The 18,009-nt window shown below is 39.4% G+C and overlaps 2 protein-coding genes and 1 long non-coding RNA gene across 8 annotated transcripts in view; all 3 read left to right on the forward strand.

Moving 5' to 3' along the window:
- Positions 1 to 18,009, forward strand: part of LOC145459669 (cyclin-dependent kinases regulatory subunit-like) — a 159,673-nt gene that overhangs the window by 3,040 nt on the left and 138,624 nt on the right. Inside the window, exons 2-5 of one of the 5 annotated variants that reach the window (XR_013921522.1) lie at positions 1,124 to 1,295; positions 1,355 to 1,591; positions 1,653 to 1,727; positions 1,785 to 1,929. The exons of 1 other annotated variant lie outside the window; for it this stretch is intronic. Coding sequence is in view for 1 of the 4 variants with exons in the window: in XM_080338237.1 (XP_080194363.1) it covers positions 1,547 to 1,591; positions 1,653 to 1,727; positions 1,785 to 1,844 (180 nt within the window). In the remaining 3 variants the exon portion in view is untranslated. Of the gene's footprint in view, positions 1 to 856; positions 1,296 to 1,354; positions 1,592 to 1,652; positions 1,728 to 1,784; positions 1,930 to 18,009 lie in introns of those variants that run through there. 3 more of the 5 variants (XR_013921524.1, XR_013921523.1, XM_080338237.1) reach the window with 3 other exon arrangements.
- On the forward strand, positions 1,953 to 3,860 carry LOC145459670 (uncharacterized). 2 transcript variants are annotated; one of them, XR_013921526.1, is made up of 3 exons: positions 1,953 to 2,419; positions 2,795 to 2,889; positions 3,714 to 3,860. It is a non-coding gene; the product is annotated as an uncharacterized LOC145459670 (long non-coding RNA). The 2 variants fall into 2 exon arrangements; XR_013921525.1 differs by having other exon boundaries at positions 1,953 to 2,889.
- LOC145459731 (uncharacterized) lies at positions 8,835 to 17,377 on the forward strand. Its single transcript, XM_080338284.1, has 7 exons — positions 8,835 to 9,066; positions 9,835 to 9,934; positions 11,293 to 11,410; positions 11,464 to 11,613; positions 13,284 to 13,530; positions 16,538 to 17,232; positions 17,306 to 17,377. The coding sequence occupies exons 2-7, from the start codon at positions 9,927 to 9,929 to the stop codon at positions 17,375 to 17,377; spliced, it is 1,290 nt and encodes a 429-aa protein (XP_080194410.1). The 5' UTR covers positions 8,835 to 9,066; positions 9,835 to 9,926.

Below are 18,009 nucleotides of genomic sequence, written 5' to 3' on the forward strand. Positions count from 1 at the left end.
TAGTCATGGACAACAGTGATGGTGAAAGGTATGTTGATATATTTCCCATACCTTCTCATAAGACGTGGAGATAGAGCGTGGGCGCGCGCCAAATCTTGGGATTTGCGGTATAAGGGCACTTCCCGCCTCCTCCTTACCAATACAAACACTCACTATTAAAGGTGTACTAAACGATTATGAAATATTCGCTGACGAATAGCTGGAATGGGCCCAAATCAGAAAAGTTTTGGAACGCGATAAAAACATTCGGGATGAAATATAGTCAATTCCTAGTGGCAATAAATTTGAAATTGTGTGCAATAGACGGATTGCCGGCTTAGAAATTTTATTTGATTAGAAGCAGTTTTAAAGAAATGTGCTGACTTGCCCTGAGGGAGTTATTTTAAAATCAAACATCACGTCATTGAAACTTCGGAATAAATCTAATCTATCAAAAGATAAATGCATTCAAGCGGAAGAAAACTCTGCAAGTGGATCGCATGCCTTGAGGGCTATGTATATCATGAATCGTCATGCCAATAAGTTAAAGAAACAACCAAAATCCGAAACGCCTCGAGGAAATCTCTGAGCCATATATATGTAATGTTTCACGTGTAGCCAGTTCATGTTTCACCGGTAACCCCTTTTGAAAGTGTCTTCCGGAGAAATGAGTTAGGGTGAAAAGATGAATAGATCCCAACTTACTCCAACCTTACTTTAAGGATTTGCTGTAAATGAATATAGGTGGGTATTAGTCGATCAATAAATCGAGCAATCATTTGCTGTTGTGCTTTTTGTTGAACAAGAACAATCGGTTGCTGTTGCTGTAGTACATAAAAGCTGGAAAACCGATGTAGAAGTGATCTCATTGAATCAGACTAGCTTATAAGCTTATATCTTATGAATTGTGAATTGTGTGAAATTGTTTGTATCTATAATAGTATTGCATGTCTGGTGGTTGCGTAAGAATGCAAATAGCACGGTAAGGCTAAGAATAAAAAGCAACCATAATATGATAATCGCAATCGGTCTCTGTATAAAAGATACAGATGAAATTCTCATCCAGTAAGTTATAAACTCAGAATTAGCGTACTGTTTTCCAAGTGGGCCTACCTTTGCCATCTACATTATCCATCTGTTTTAGATGTATTGAAGGTAGCTTTTAGTGATATAATAAACGCTGCGGAGAGTAGTGGCTTGCTCACGTCTTTGTCATTGTCTGGACTGAAAATGAAGCGCAGCGGCCAAAACAAAAACGTCAGCTGAACAAACAATTTTTGAATAATTCGGCGTCAACTGATGGTCAAGGACTCAAGGTATACCCTTTTATTCCGTGAAATATGGTACATATATGTAAAACGTTTATAATTTGTAGATGATGTTTTTCCTGCACTGCAAGGAAGAAACGTAATCCAAGTATTCAGATACAAGACATGCCAATTTCAAGAATGCGGTCATCTTATGATTCTGGCAATGAAATTGTGGCAAGCAGGAGTGATATCAATGATGCTCGCAATGCAAGTTTGCCATCATTTAGCGAAAAGAGTGTTCATGAATGGCATGATCTATGATCCCAACATTGAATGTAACGGCCAGAGATCTAAGTCCTGCAGTAAGTTCCTAGCACTTTGATGCGTTCTCGAATTTGAGAATAAAGTCTCTCTGTTTTTCAGATGCTCCTTCATTTAAAATCATCGTTGAACTACAAAATTTTGACCATCAACAATGTGGCCTGTCATAAAGTAATGGTAAGTACATCACATATGATGGTCAATCCAACTTTCTTGTAATCGAATCCTTTTTAGCTTGTGCATCAAAGACATAAAGTTGCAGAAAAACCATATGATGGATTTCCTCAGACATAATATCGACAATGACTCTAAAAGACCTCAATCGAGTGCCCCAATTTTACTGGAAGATATAATTGAAGATCCCTGTGAAACCTTGTCACAGCTGGAACACCTAAGTTGAACAACGGCAAAGTCTGCGCTGGTATGTTTTTGTTTCTCATTCGAACAAAGCGATTGACAGTCTGAATCAGGGGTGTCCGCCGACACCAAGGAATCATTTTCAGACACAGCAGGGGTCCTTTTCGAAATTAGTTCTATTATCAAAAATTGAATTGCCAATGTGATTTATTGCGAAATCGCAAAGTCAACCAAGCCTTTCATTAGCGTGACCATGAAATTTATGGTGTGGATGGTTTTATCTAGAATGCCCATAAATGTTATTGTTAATTCTGGTGCAAACCATTAATGCAAGGCAGTACCATCTGTATTGTGTACCACTAATATAATGTTTTACAGGTAGCCGCTCTAATGGGAATCCGGGGTGTACAATTGCCGGAAATATGATGACCAGCATAGCTGTAAAGAAAGTATGAAAATCCTAGTCTTAAGGGTCAAAACAACAAGAGTGACACTTGAAAAGACTTTTAGACGTAAGTTATCAACGGTTATTGACGGAAATTAAACGTAATCAACGAAAAAAAAGTTGAGCCCTAGCCTCGATTTTTCAACATTTTAATCGTTTGACGTCATATTTGGTAATAAGAATACTGATGTCGTGATGTGCTAAGTTACCTACTTCAGTACTCTAGTTGCTAATGAGTTTTAGCAGAAAATATTCAGCTGCAATTGAATATATTATTGCAATATGCATTATGCATATTGCAATATGAATATATTATTCAATAGTATATTGGAATTCTATACCTCCAACAGTCTCTTATATCAATGAAACTGGTTCGTTGTCTGATGTATAATATGCCATGACTGGACAGTGGACATCTTCATCTAGTTATATCTCTTTTTAGGAGCATGCAGATCGGCTCATCCTGACCTCGAGATCCCAGATAAAAGAACTTAAGATCAGGTTGCAAGATCTCTAACTGTTGCTGCATCTTGCAAGGTAATTTTGTTGTTAAGTTAAGCCTGTGTGGTGTGACAGTTGTGTCTTTGATGATATTATTGAACTGTAAGTGTATTGTTGTTACCGCTCATCTTCAGAACATTGTATATCAGTGGTCCCCAAACTTTACGAGAAAATTTACGAGACAGACCTTTACAATTTCCCTCCGCTGGTCGCATTTGTCTCGCACGGGGAGATTAAAATTTAATTTGAATAACTCAACTTTGTGTTGATCTACAAAATAATTTTAAGCAACTTCGATTTTGGTTTAGACAATAACCTGTCTAAAGATTTTTATACTCAAGGAATTAAAATCTCTGAAAATTTCTGGATCGTGTGAATTTCTGGAAGGTACTACGCAGTCATAAAAATTGTCTCGCTGACCACAGTTTGGGAACCACTGCATATATTTGCTGTGTTGTGCATGGAAGGAGCGATCAATATCACATCAGCCTCTCACAGGCAACTATTACCATATTAATATTAAAATAATAATGTGGAGAAAAATCTTCACCCCGTGCCCAAACTAAAGGTTTTGAAATCCGTTTCCAGCAGCAGTCACTTCATGACGCCAATAGCATGAAAATCATCTCTATCTCAGGCATTATTGAACAGGTTCTGGTGTCTCATCTTGACAGCGTAACTGCGTTGATTATATCTTCAGTGTAAAAGTAAAGGTCATGTCGCTTTTGAAAGAGGACTTCAAGTCTTTTGGTGAATGTGACTTGGACCACCATCCCACTTTACTCACAACCAAACACAGAACAACTTTTATTCTACAGTGATAATAATCAATTGTACTAATCTACTCGTTTATGTTATAGGTTGGCGATAAAGAAGATAACAGGAACAAGGCTGTCATCACAGAGTCTGACAATTCCGACAACGATTTCGAACTTATGCTTAGGCAGCAATATTTGCTGAAGTGATTGCGCAGTTCTGTGCTGATTTAATACACGAACAAAGCCATGCATGATTTGTAAAATTATCAGTCAGTCTTCCTTGATAAGGGCAGTGCAGGATGTGGCAGGTCCAGGTACCTAACTAGGGTCAGGGGTCACCTAGGGTCAGGGGTCATCTGGGGTCAAGCAAGATATCATGACAATGTCATACAGGTATCTTTGAAGATATCCTATATATGTGCAAATGTGTCGACAGATTTATATAAACAATACATATGACTAGATATATTTTGAAGTAGTTGAGACATATACACAATATATATGCAATATATTCTGTGTTTGCTGGGATGCCGACCGTTTTACCAGGATGCTGTGCGTCTATTGAGCACGTAACTCCAAACGCTCTAACGGTAGTTATCGTGTCGGTTTTCGCCGGTACGACTCTTATCCTCCTGAAATCACGTTTCAAGATTTTCCGAACATTCTCAATTGATACAAACGTTGGGGTGATATTAGGCTTACCATATTTTGAAAATGCAAAAAGAGGACACTTTTTCAGAAATTTGCAAGATACAAAACCGGAGTAGAATTCTCAAAAACCGGTGAATTTTTCCCACTTTGCGGTCGGTTGACTTAAAAAAAAAAAAAAAAAAGTCATCCTTTCGCTCAGAGCTAAATTCACCGTTTTTCACTCCGAAATATCCGCCGGACCGTCACTTCTGTGCTAATTTGCGGCATATCAGACCTAAATTTTCAAAAAAGAGGACAAAATCTCAAAAAAGAGGACAAAAGGGCGTCCTCCGAGGACACTTTCAAAAAAGTCAAAAAAGAGGACAAATCCTATTAAAAGAGGACGTATGGTAAGCCTAGGTGATATACCATTGCTTATGGACAAGCAGAAATCCAGCGAATTGCGAATGACGATAGGTATTCTTGCCGATCTTTGTCAGATAACCCTATCCTACCGCCGGGCATGGTGGTCAATAACAATTGGTGATGTTTGATCTGTTGACGAATGTTGAAACAGACAAACAGGTGAACCCACTTCGTGATTCTGAAAAGTCCTCTTTGATCCCGATCCGGGACCGAACTCGATAACTATATGATTCAGTCCATTTAGGGATACCCTACTCCTACTATTGCATAGAAGATAACGATTATGACGATGCTGTAGGGTGATCGATTCAGGAGACTCTCTGACTGGTGGTTATCCAACTCAAAATTGAAGAAATATCTTCTGAACGTTATGATTTAGCATTAGCTGATATCAATTACGCTAGGCCTACGCCAATTACGGTTTGATGTTATTCAGTTTCAAGATGTCACTAAACTTATTCAACGGTAGAGTTGATGGAGAGGGTAAGTGAATGACGAGTCCACGGCCGCACAAATTTCCTTCTATGGCCGCTGGTTGGCCTTGACCACCGCTGGTTTACACGAATGTCATGGCGAGGAGGAGCCTAGATATACCTCCAAAACATTAGGTAGGAATAGCGAGGAGTCTAGATAAACCTGCAACACTTAGGTAGGAATTCTGGAGCCAACCTCGGTCGGCCCCCCTCTGTGTAAGAGTATGGATGATATGGAAATTTCAAATTAAGTACCGTACCAAGTGAATAGTATATTGATATTGAAATGAACCCGAATATTTTCAGCTGACACTCGTCATTTTGATAAAAGTCGGCCTCTACCGTCAACACGAAATCTTTCGTGTTTTCGCGCTCTCAACAGGTATAAATGCCATAAACATTTGTTAGATAATCTTGCTTGCTCGAAAAATAATCGAGGTGACAGGTTTCGTGTCTTCGGGAGACGCAGTTTAGGTTATCGGTACATATACTAATAAATCGAATACATTGTTTGTATGGCAGCACGCAGTGAATCTCAAAGACACAGTACACGATGCGTGAGCATGAGCACTGAGCACGCGGTACATTGTGCAGTGCAATGATTTCCAGTCCAACATTGTCCACTGCTATGCGATGATACCATCAGACATGGGGTAATCGCGATTAGTAATCGTTATAGATAACTAACCTACGGATAGATATACAACACCCGTCGTCACGCTTGCTTGCTCGGAGGAAAATACTTCTCAACAATCTGAACGCAATGTAATTGCCAATCCCACAGCTGACGACCCGAGCGCTCAAATTAAATAAAGTTGGTCTTATTTGAAAGCTACTGTCGCACTCATTCTGAATATGTACATTACAGTCTCATCAGGACGATGGAACCGCTTCCAAATACACCGCAAAGTTTGAAAATCGGCATTGTTCTGAACAATCGCAAACATGCAAGAGGCATTGTTATGGCCATTGTGGTGCGTCGCTGCGATTGTTTAGAACAATGCCGATTTTCAGACTTTGCGGTGTATTTCGAGGCGGTTCCATCGTCCTGATCTGATTTTAATGTATATTTTCGGAATCAGTGCGACAGTAGCTTTCAAATAAGACCAACTTTATTTAATTTGAGCGCTCGGGTCGTCAGCTGTAGGATTGGCAATTACGTTGCGTTCAGATTGTTGAGAAGTATTTTCCTCCGAGCAAGCAAGCGTGACGACGGGTGCTGTATATCTATCCGTAGGTTAGTTATCTATAGTAATCGTAATCGATTACGACAATTACAGCATTTTGAAGTAATCGTAATCGCAATCGATTACATTCGAAAAAAATCCGAAGTAATCGTAATCGTAATCGACTACTTCCCATATCTAATCGATTTTTTTGTGAAAGAACGATTACTTTTCGTTTGTACAAGGACTATGACATAAACTGCTGAATATTCGTGAACAAGAATGAGATAATTTACCACGTTAGCGATAGCACAAACGTCTGTTTTCAAACGCCACTACTCATTATTACGTCAGAAGTATCAGCTCCGCTCGTCATTGCGTAAGAAGTATCCACACATTGTAAACAGACACGCGATGGACATTGTAGTGTGATTGTAAGAACACCCCCGTGTTTTATATCAGGTTATCAATACACTACAGAAGCCCCTACCTCGCAGCAGGATATTGATCACCACTCTGCCTATAGTTTCAAATAGTAACTTATGTATTGATGTTTGGTTGTGCTTAGTTAAACGCAGTTTACCGTTGCTGCTTGGCGAGCAGGAGGCCTACGTACGCACGTGCACCTGACGAAGATTCGGAATTTTGTACTCGTCGAATAAAACATTGCAGTTTTCACAACGAAGCATTACAAATAAACATCTGCTGATGTATATCATAACCGAGCCGTGCTTAGCCGTTTCTCGTAACAGCAGTTCGCAGTATATGTATTAAGTTGAAGGCAGAATTTTTATGTTCACTATATCTTATTCTCATGTAACTACTTGAAACAGACGTCAATCGTTATTTCACAGTTCGTTACTCAGCATTTGGACCTGCCGCCATAACCATACGCTTATATAGCCTGACATGTTAGCGTGGGTTGAAGCTAGAATCAGAACCAAAACAGCAATTCGTCCCCCAGTCCAACCGTTGGTCAATTTTCAAAACTGAATTTCGTCAATAATATTGGTGATTGCATTATATTACTATTCATTTATAACCTCTCTCAGCCCCGAGTGTCAGATTTACCTGTAGATCTAGGGCACGTAATTCATAATTATAGCATCTGGTCTGTTGTTATAATTACTTTATTGTATGTTGTTAATTCGCGACCTCCAGTCTGTTGTATAATCAAAAGATATTGTACTCGCCCAAACGTAGCAGACTAAAAGAATATCTTTCGTGGGACGCACACACAAATTGGCATGGCTTTATTCCTTTGTGGATGCGCCGGGTGGCATTCGCATTGTGGGCCCAGATTGGAAGGACAGGAGTTATTAGTCACGCCCACACAGCGCGGCCATCGACAATGGACGAATCCTAAGTTTCGGCCAAGGTATTTCTTTGGTATCGCATCCCGTGCCTTAATATAAGTCGATTCCAGTGCAGACAGATGGAAATTAGTGCGGCCTCTGCCCAATATAGAAAATCTTTCATCGCGATAGTTTTTAGCGCAAGTTACATTCTCAGCCAAATGCTTGCTGATGGCAGAGTTCATAGCCATGGCCTGATTACGTTCTAGTATAAAACACTCTCATGTATACAGTCAAAAGTATTTGAAGAGACTTTTTGGGGTACAGAACTTTAATATACATTTTAATAATATATTCATACTAGAAATAGATCAAAACCCGAAGCTTTTCGAGCCACCACTCATCAGGGGTAATCGTCGGCATAAAGAGAATTTCAAAAACTTGCATATAACTACATTGCATACAGCCGGACAGACGAAGAAATCCCGGATTCACTGTCAAATCGGTCATTCTCATCGCCGGACTCGATATCTTTACTTTCAAACATGACAGACATGTAAGTATATACTGTAAACCAATAGGCTATGTACTTGAGGAGATACGGCTTGTGAGTAGTGCCGTTGTAGAATATAGTACCGGTGGCGCAATTCGGTTCCAAATGTCAACTCGCCTCATACATTTATATGATTTTATGGATTCAATGCTGTGACAGTTGAATGTAGATCCATAAACTGTCATCTTACTTGTATCGTTTACCCAAGCATAATTGCATGAACAATGCCTGATGGCTAAACATAATTGGCAATATTAAAGACAATCACTGAGTGAATTTTACCTGTAGGCTGCCAATGCTCTGATGTATTCCCGGTTGGTTTTACATAACAAATCTCATGTATTCATATATTTATGTACTTACTTGAATTCCTGAATTGTATATGTCATCTACAGCCCTCATCCGAGCAAAAGTTTGGAATACAATTTTCAACAGAAGGAAGGTGTGACGCCATTAATGGCGGATAGTCAAGAGACTTGTATATCGGAGGGAGAGAGCCATGCTACATCAGTAAACCTGTTCTAAATCAAAATCATTTCACAATTTCATCAGTATTGTTCATCATTTGCAGCCTGTAATACCGGTTCAAGGCAGTTTGACTAAAGCCAGCAATTTTCAAGCAAGTGTCTCGGCAAAAGATTGCCAATCAACTCCCGCTACACAACAGAATGAAACACTCACCGCAGATACTGCCACTGTTCAGCCAAATAACACAGTCACGTCTGATGAGGGTGTGAGGTAACTGGATATTCAAGTGAGAATCATAGAGTCTTTAACGCTTTTGATGTATTTTCAGTCGGACCGAGAACTCCAATACGATTCACTACAACTCCACGCCGAACATAGAATTACTGGAAATCAAGATTTCAACTTTGAAAAATGAGATATTTTTGAATCGCTGTCTAAAATCTGGTATGTAGGCTACATTATTCTTCCATCATTTAATTAGAATATATATTGGATTGCCACTGATCCACTTGATGTGGTAGTCTATACTTAATATTCCCCCCCACCTTTTCTTATGGCCTAAAGCACTTATCGCTTTGATCTTTTCATCCAGTGTTGAATCGAGATAGTTTAACTGTGAATCTACCTCTCCTCTAAACAGAAAATATTTACACACTCGAATAGAGATTTCTACTTGCCAGCTCTGGTACACTCTGACGTGGTTTGATGGTGTAACTATAGTGTCCTATATGGTGTCGACACAGGTAAATCTCACACCTCAGTGAAATTGTATCACGTCACAATTTCCATTTGGCTACAGGCAATTTGACGGTCATTTTTGACCGGCTTGCCGAGCAATAAATTTGGTAAAATAGGCAACAATCGAATGCTGACTCTGCACTGATTACGAAAATATAAACTTTATTCCACTCACGGCCCTGGAACTCTCACAATCAGCCTCGAATTTTTCATTGTTATGGAGATTGACTTCATGACGCAACAATGCTGTCTGGCGAAACGAGAGATTAGCTCAGGAGAAAAAGACCCAGACAGCATTGTTCAGAGGTTCAGAGGCGTGAGATTTGCCTGTGTCGACACCATATAGGACACTATGGTGTAACTGATGCCGAGAAATCATGGTTTCCCATGTTACTTAGATCCTACATAGTTTACCTATCTGCTGTGAACAACCCAGATATTATTGTTATGATAAAACGATATTACATATTCTAGATGCGGATTTGGCGGCCGAAGAATGTGCGATAAAAGATTTGATCAAAACCATTGCCTTGAATAACAAAAAAGAGAAAGAAAACTTGATAAATATGAGAAAGTAAGAATACGCTATCAATAGTATCAGTATAAATTCATGAGATCAAAACACCGCAGCATCGCGATGAAATGATATGAAAGGAAGGATTAGAAACGATTTAGAGTACGGTAGTCTTGTGATCAGATGCCCACCTTTCCATGTATTATAATGTATGTCTATGAGGTACATTTCTTCAGTAACCGGATAGTAGTGTCGTGTGCAAAGGAGCTATAATTGTTGTTCGGATTATGAACCGGTTTCCTAAAAACGGTATCCAAACCCAATCCTGCTCCAAGGCCACACCCTAGAAATAACTGAATAATCCGTTTGGGTTAGACACTAGAGAATAATGTGAAGCGAACCGTGTTGGGATGATTCGAGTCTTGACTTGACTCGAGTCAACTTTTTCGTATGACTTGACTCGAGTCACTTTGCTTAAATGACTTGACTTGGACTTGACTCTGCGCTTCAGAAATGTGCATTGACTCGTGACTCGTATCAAAAGCCACCAGTCAATTTCAAGTCATCAAGTAAACGGTGTAAAATAAATCATTCCATCAATGTATGTTCGGATCGTTCGCAATACGCCGATTTCATTGTGAGAGTAACCAGTCAGTCACTGATTGTACATATCACTGATGCTCCATTGTTTCATCATAATTAAATTGAACGCAAAAGAAATGATCACGTATTCGATACTCAATTTCGGATGATAATTATAGACTGTAGCATGTAGCTGTATAGTTACGTATTTTATTAGCAGTTCTGCGTTTGGGTGAGTGATACAACGCCTTTTTGCATGTATTTGACTTTATATTCGTTATTTGATTAAAGATAAATGGCCAATTAATCTGTCTTTCACGCAACGATCAAAATGTAATGACTTTGAATCATCACTCATACTTCGAAAATTCAATTTGATTTAAATTGTGACTTGACTCGTGACTTGACTGGACTCGAGTCACCTCCAACAAACGAGTGACTTGACATGACTCGAGTCACCATCAAAAAGCGATTGACTTGACTTGACTCGAGTCAAAATGTGCAATGACTCGTGACATGAAGGTAATCATTTGATCCCAACACTAGAAGCAATATGATGTATATATTTCGACGCATCCTGTAAAGTTCAACATCCACTTGTAATTAGCAGAAATTTAGACTCATTACTGTTAGTTTTATTTGAGTAGCATTTGCTAACTAATTTGACCACCGGGCAGTATAATTAATCCGTGTCTCGTAGATGTGAAAAATTGTTCTTTCGCGGGTTTAAAATTGTGTTGGGTTGAAATTCCCATTCCTACATATCAGACTATGTCACACAGAAATTGTTTCTACAATATTACAAAATGTGAATATGGGATTTTTAATCCATACAGGCAAGGCATGAATATCAGCAAAGACGTATTCAACAAATTAGTGAGATGCCATCGGAGACTTGTATTGCTCGTGCAGCAACAGTCTGCTTTGAGCAAAAAAATCAAGCAGATAGCCCAGGTAGGGACCGACTTCTGTCCTATCTCACAAAGCTCTTACAGATATCCATTCAGGAGCGAGCGACAGACGAGGACCGAATGTCTGTGACCGAAAGCAGCCGATCGCTTTTGCAAATGTCGGATCGTGTGGATGGTGGAAATAAGCTTGACGATATGTCGGTGCTGTTTACTGCAAAGTCGCGTAGCTCGGTCAGTTCTCCGCGAGTGTGCTATTTTCATTGTTCAAAATGTGCCCGATTAATTGATTCAGTTATGCGTAGTGTATACTACGATACCCGTAAACCGGGGTAACATTGGACAATTTTCAACAATTCTGCTTTGTATATTGGAAATGCTAGGGTGTAGGGGAGGCAAGTTTTGTGTTTTTCAGGGGCCATGGAGCAAAAATTAGAATTACCTGATCCAACATCTTCATGGTCATAAATAAGTAGGCTACCTTATTTTTGTAAATTGTCCATGTGCACTAGGGCTGTTCAAAAATAACTTTTTTTTTCCGGATTCCAGCCATTCAGTGATTAAATCGTCAGGTTACCTTAAAAAACGCTGCACACCAAATTTGGTTCAATTCTAACAAGTATAGGGCTCCGCGGATCCAATTAAAATTTTTAATTTATACAGGAAAATTGAAAAAAAAAAAATTTCAAATTTTTCTGTCAACCCCATGAAATTGTTGAGCTGTCTTCAGAGACGATGCAAATAAAATTTGACTCAATTCGGACTAGTAGAAGTGGAGTTATTGGAGTTTTTCGTTGATAATTCTCCAATTATCCTTGATTGCACATGCCGGGGTAACTTTGGACAATGTAGTTTTTTGCATGCCTTTACACTCAATTGTTTATGAAACCTCGTAAATGAGGCTTATTTGTCAAGAGTTGATGAGAACAGTGGCTAAAACTGAAACAAAGTAGTATTTGTCTGGCCTATTGCATGATTTTTGTCTGACCCCCCCCCAAAAAAAAACATATTGGGTAGTTTATGAAGGCCAATGCCGCCTTATTCATCACTTATCTCAATTTTCCATCGTACCTTCACCAAATGGAACTTATAAATAGCATAGGGTGATAAGGGGTATCTCACTGGCTGTGTCAGAAATTGACAGTAAACATTTACCGTGATTTATTGCCGATTTCAAATATATCACTGTTCTTTAAAAGATACACTTTCCCTTTCCTATGTCCTCCGATGGATATATTTGTCGCCATTTACAATATCCCATATTCAGCAGGCGCATCTGTAGGAGTATGTGATAAGTTTTGGAAGTAGCTAACAACCGATTACAATCTCTCTGCTCATTGCCTACCCATTTTTTCATATTTTGGCAAACTCTTAATTATTAACATTGTCATTCCATTTTAAAAAGCCATCAGGCCGTTCATAACGAATATAGTTGACGAAACACTTTGACACAGATGAAGGAGCCACTTTCCAGTGCTCTAAATATCACATTTTCAACTGTCCAAAGTTACCCTGAAGTCCAAAGTTACCCCGGTTTATGGTACTTGTTCATTAAGCCTAGTGGTTATTAATCCGTGGTAGGCATTTCACAGTTAGTTTCAGAGGTCAAAGTCATTTCAGATAGTAGGCAGTAAATGTGTTTCTTAGGTAATATTACAGCATAGTTAAATACTTCACACGTCATTCGACCCAGCTGCATCTCATCTAGATCAGCTTATGGAGAATAAACAATTGCAACCATCACATTAAATTTTGCTTTGTTAGGGTGTACTATTAAATCAAGGGCAGATTAACTCATCCCCAGTATCATGATCACAGAATATAAGCCGGACCGATAGTTGTTTTGTGATAGTTTCTTCTATTGGCTTTTTAAATTGCTCTACACTGGGATATGAGCATGATTATTAGTGTACCAACAGGAAAATCCGATTTGCAGCGGTAACGTGCCATCTTCAAAATCGCAAGTTATCTCGATATTGAAAAAGACTGTTGCGACAGATGAGGTCATTCATGCTCGGAAGAAATTTGTCAAGTTTGCAATCCCGTTTAAAATTGACGATTCCGGCGTCCTGTATGAAGCGCGCAGAATTGATTCATCTATGGAAATTGATGTTGCTACGAAATTAATTTCTACCATGAAAGCTAGTCCAGACACTGCCACGTCAGGTAAATCCATTGTATCTACTGCTAAGTAGAGGGCATTACAATTGTAGTTTGTTCGTTTGTGTTTTTCATGGTGTTTATGACTGCAATGGTCATTTACACCAGTCCAGGCCGATTGTCTTTGATTCCGTATCAGCCTGCTTGTAGCACGGCCCACTACCGGGCTTTTTTAAGACACTGGTTTGGCAGATCAGATGACGAAGAGGAGCCTAGATAAACCTCCAACAGTTAGGTAGGGATTCTGAGTATAGTTAGCACTAAAACCCGCAACTCATTGGTGTTGCAGATGTAGATCATATCACCACGCTAACTCGCCAACTATTATAGTATTCTCATCTGTATGCATTGATTAATATGTGGTCCAATGTTATCACATAGAGAAATTATACAATTGCAATTCTATATTCCTGCTGTAGGAGCATTGAAACACATATATTATAGATCAGTGCTTTTCAACCTTTTTGTGCTCTGTTCGCACTTTTTTTGTAAAATAAATTTCATTCGCACAAACTAATCGAAAATTGTTTTATAAAAAGTAGATGAAAATAGACCTACTTAACAACATTTTGTTCAGATATGCAACAAATTGGCTACTATGCTGCTTAAGCTATCAAGTGTCTCAATAAGAAGGCAACTTTTTCCGCTCGTTTTGCTTCCAATTATTTCACTAAAACCCTTCTCGGCCAAACAATGTTGTGGGGAATTTGTACAAAAACGTCTATACTAGTGCTTGGATGGCCAGGTCTTAAAATCTGTTCTGCACTCCTATCCAAAATACAGCGTATTTTTCGCGAGTGAAAAATGCTTGCTGGCAGAAATCGTATTTGAGAGCTGACACAAAGGTCCCGCGAGGCTCCAATCTGTCGAAAGGATGAAAAACGTACATGATTGTTTCGAGGCTTTCGCTTTATTTCTTTGGAACATAAGGTGCAAAACGATCAAGGAGAGGCGCATTAGAGCCCGCTACCTGATGATACGCTGCTTCAACTTCTGTCTCGCAAGTTTATGAGAGGAGCAAACAACTCATGATACTGTGTGTTCTACTCTTTGGCTCAATCTAACTTAAGAATTCATGTGGTAAAGCAGATTTTAGACTACCACCAAAATCTGAGTTTTGGTGACATCTCGCGACCCGAGCCTCATCCACGAAAAGGAATTTATTTTTAACATTGCAGTTGTATGCTACCATTTTACGGGCATGCATGACATACAGAACGCGCATACCACAATTCTACCGATACAGCTCTACTGAACATGTCTGACGCACTCGATTTCAAATCAGAGCGAATTAAATTCCTCTGCGTATCACAGTTGTACTACTGTCTACTCAGATTGCAAGAACGGGACTATTCCGTGCAGACAACGAAACATATCTGACGTCTTCATGTGCCCCGACGCAGAAGGGGTTGACCTCGAAACGAATGAGTCTCATAGGCCTTAACTCGCTCGTTGCACACCCCTACACTAGTTCATCCCAACGGTATTTGACCATGTTTTGCAGCAAACAACAGTCGGACAAATCTTATCATGAATTCTCATGATAAAGCCGCATTTAATGGGTGTCTCGCTTATTAGCTACGATATGTAGAAACGATCGCAGGATTTTTTGCAATAAATTCAATAATACCTACATATTAACATATAGCTCTGGCACCGTGTAGACCCAAAATTAAGCCTTTGCGGTCCATACTGTAATATCCCTTGAAGGGGTAAAAATTTGCGTTACAGTAACTTGCAAATGTGAGTCTGTAATGATGGTATTTACTACTATCCTCGCGCCTCACGCAAATCGAGCAGTTATTACGAAAATATGACGATTGTTTAGCGAAAGAAAGCAGAAAGTCAATTTGACGTCATTTTTCCAGCCTGTCGCGGCCTCAGACGGGCTGATGTACTGTATGTCAGCCACTATATAGAGACTGTAGTGTAGAGATCTCTATACTGCCACTTTTGGTTACGTAATAATTAGAGTGAGGGAATATTAATTCACTACGGCTTGTGAGGGCTACGATGAGTGATGCGTCGTATCAAGTTTTACAATTGGGTCGCAACTACAAAAGTTACACTGATATTAAATTTCCTATTAGGTTTATTTGAATTATTCCATGTCAGAAAAGTTAACAATTAATCACGGTTTTCATTCGCTCTTGATATGGATTTTCATTCGCACTACCTTCGTCATTCGCACTTGATCCGGATTTTCATTCGCACTCTTCGCACCTCCTTCGTTATTCGCACTGCAATTTTTTTCATTCGCACCAGTGCGAACCATCACACAGGTTGAAAAGCACTGTTATAGATCATTTAACCATGACCTCTTCAATTAACACATATGACATTTTCCGCTTGCCTATGAAACCGATCGTTATATGTTTATTAGGGTTGTCCAAAATTTAGAAAATCTTACAAATCCTCCATTATAACGTCATATTCTATAGTTTATTGATAAAAAACGACACTGGGCCTAGAAGAAGTTCACAGGAAAGCCGTTAAGATTTTGTGCAAAGCGTTTGAAAGTAGCTGCCGAAGAATGGGCGTGCCATCGACCATAGAATGGCAAGAAGACTAGTAATCACGAAACTAAATACAGAGCAATGAATATGAACAGGCTGTAAATCGCGCAGAGCGCGAAAAATTTCTTTAGTTGATCTCAGCTTCGCCCCCCCCCCACTTCGGATGCTTTCACACCCCCAAGGGGGGCGCCCCCCAGTTTGAGAACTACTGTCTTAGAATTATCATGGTGAAATATTATAGCCTACTAAGAAAAGGTTTAATCAAGTCCCTGCATTAAATCGATTTTTAGTATGCATTTTATCATAAGTTTCTTAAGATTCTCGCGGGTCATAGTTTGCCCTCCCCTGACATACAGTATACATGTTCTGATAATTCTCACACTGGTATTTGCGGCAGATATGGTTCAGGATTGAAATTGAATTAGAATTTTTGGAAAGTTTGCATTCAAAACAATAGAGTCGGTGAGAAGTTGATTGAAAATAAGTTTTTGTTACAGCTACGGTTTCGCTGATGGACACATCGGAAAATCTGCATCATAATGAAGGAATGATTATAGATCTCACGAAAGTTCCTACGACAAATGTATCGCAATCCAAACCAATGATTTCTGTGAATCACATGGTCCAGCAGTCAACATCTTCAGCAAAAGTCCTTACAGCAAATGTATCGCTATCCAAACCAATGACCTCTGTAAGTCAAATGGTCCAGCTGTCAACGGCTTCAGCGAAAGTTCCTACATCAAGTGTATCGCTATCGAAACCAATGACCGCTGCAAGTCAACGGGTCCCGCAGTTACCATCTTCAGCCAAACTTCCTGCAGCAAATGTATCACAATCGAAACCAATGATCTCTTCAAGTCTTAAGGTCCAGCAGTTACCGTCTTCAGCACAATTTCCTGCAGCAAATGTATCGCGATCGAAACCCATGACATCTGTAAGTCAAATGGTTCAGCAGTCAACGGCTTCAGCGAAAGTTCATACAGCAAGTGTATCACGAGCGGAACCAATGACCGCCGTAAGTCAATGGGTCCGGCAGGTGCCATCTTCAGCAGAACTTCCTACAGCAAATGTATCACAATTGAAACCAATGACCTCTTCAAGTCTCATGGTCCAGCAATTACCGGCTTCGGCAAAAGTTCTTTCTGCAGATGTAGTGCGATCGAAACCAATGACTTCTATAAGTGATCCAGTGGTACAGCCATCAATGGCTTCAGCAAAAGTTCCTACAACAAATGCACCGCTGTCGAAACCAATGTCTTCTATAGGTCAAGTGGTCCAGCGGTTACTGGCTTCAGCAAAAGTTTCTACAGCAAATGTATCGCGATCGAAACCAATGACTTCTGTAAGTCACGTGGTCCCGCGGTCAACACCAAGTTTAGAGGATAATTCTCAGAGGTGTTGGGATGAGGCAATGAGTATTCCTTTTATGTCAAGAATTTTTTGTAATCCTTTTCATAATCGAATGACATGTTAGAGAAGTGATTACTTGAATTGCTACATACTTGAGTGCTTGAAGTAGTCTTGATGTATCCTATTAGAAATAGCTACTTCTACTCGCAATTAAGTAGAAAATTGATGTTGTTTTTTAGATCATAGAACTCCTTCACATTTCGAATTATTTCAAGTAGAAATTTTGAATTGGACATATTTTCATTAAAGATAAGTGCGATGCGGTGCTTCCCGTGTATCACCGTTGGTATTGCTTCTGGGCTAGTTAGGGGTAAGTTGGCACCACTTGAATATGAGTTGAGTATCAATTGTGATGATTGAAGTCAAGTAATGACATTGGGTCTTGTATTTGATTTGAAAACGGAAATACATGACCTCTTTTGCCAGTGGTTCTAAACCTCTACTAACCTGTGGAAAACTTACACTAATCTGCAAGGAAACTGCAAATTTTTGGTGGGTCATAAAAACAAAAATCTACCACAATGCACGTTTAACTGACACCTCTAAAACATTACCGGTA

Source organism: Botryllus schlosseri, unplaced genomic scaffold (assembly GCF_051294905.1).
Source record: "Botryllus schlosseri isolate E-star unplaced genomic scaffold, Bs_hap1 Bs17a, whole genome shotgun sequence".
In the NCBI taxonomy this organism is placed as follows: domain Eukaryota; kingdom Metazoa; phylum Chordata; class Ascidiacea; order Stolidobranchia; family Styelidae; genus Botryllus; species Botryllus schlosseri.

Bases quoted from the DNA above. Each gene is read 5' to 3' on its own strand.
- LOC145459731 (XM_080338284.1), top strand. The intron at 11,614-13,283 runs GTGTGCTATTTT...GTGTACCAACAG, and splicing joins GCTCGGTCAGTTCTCCGCGA to GAAAATCCGATTTGCAGCGG. The intron at 17,233-17,305 runs GTACAGCCATCA...TGTCTTCTATAG, and splicing joins CTTCTATAAGTGATCCAGTG to GTCAAGTGGTCCAGCGGTTA.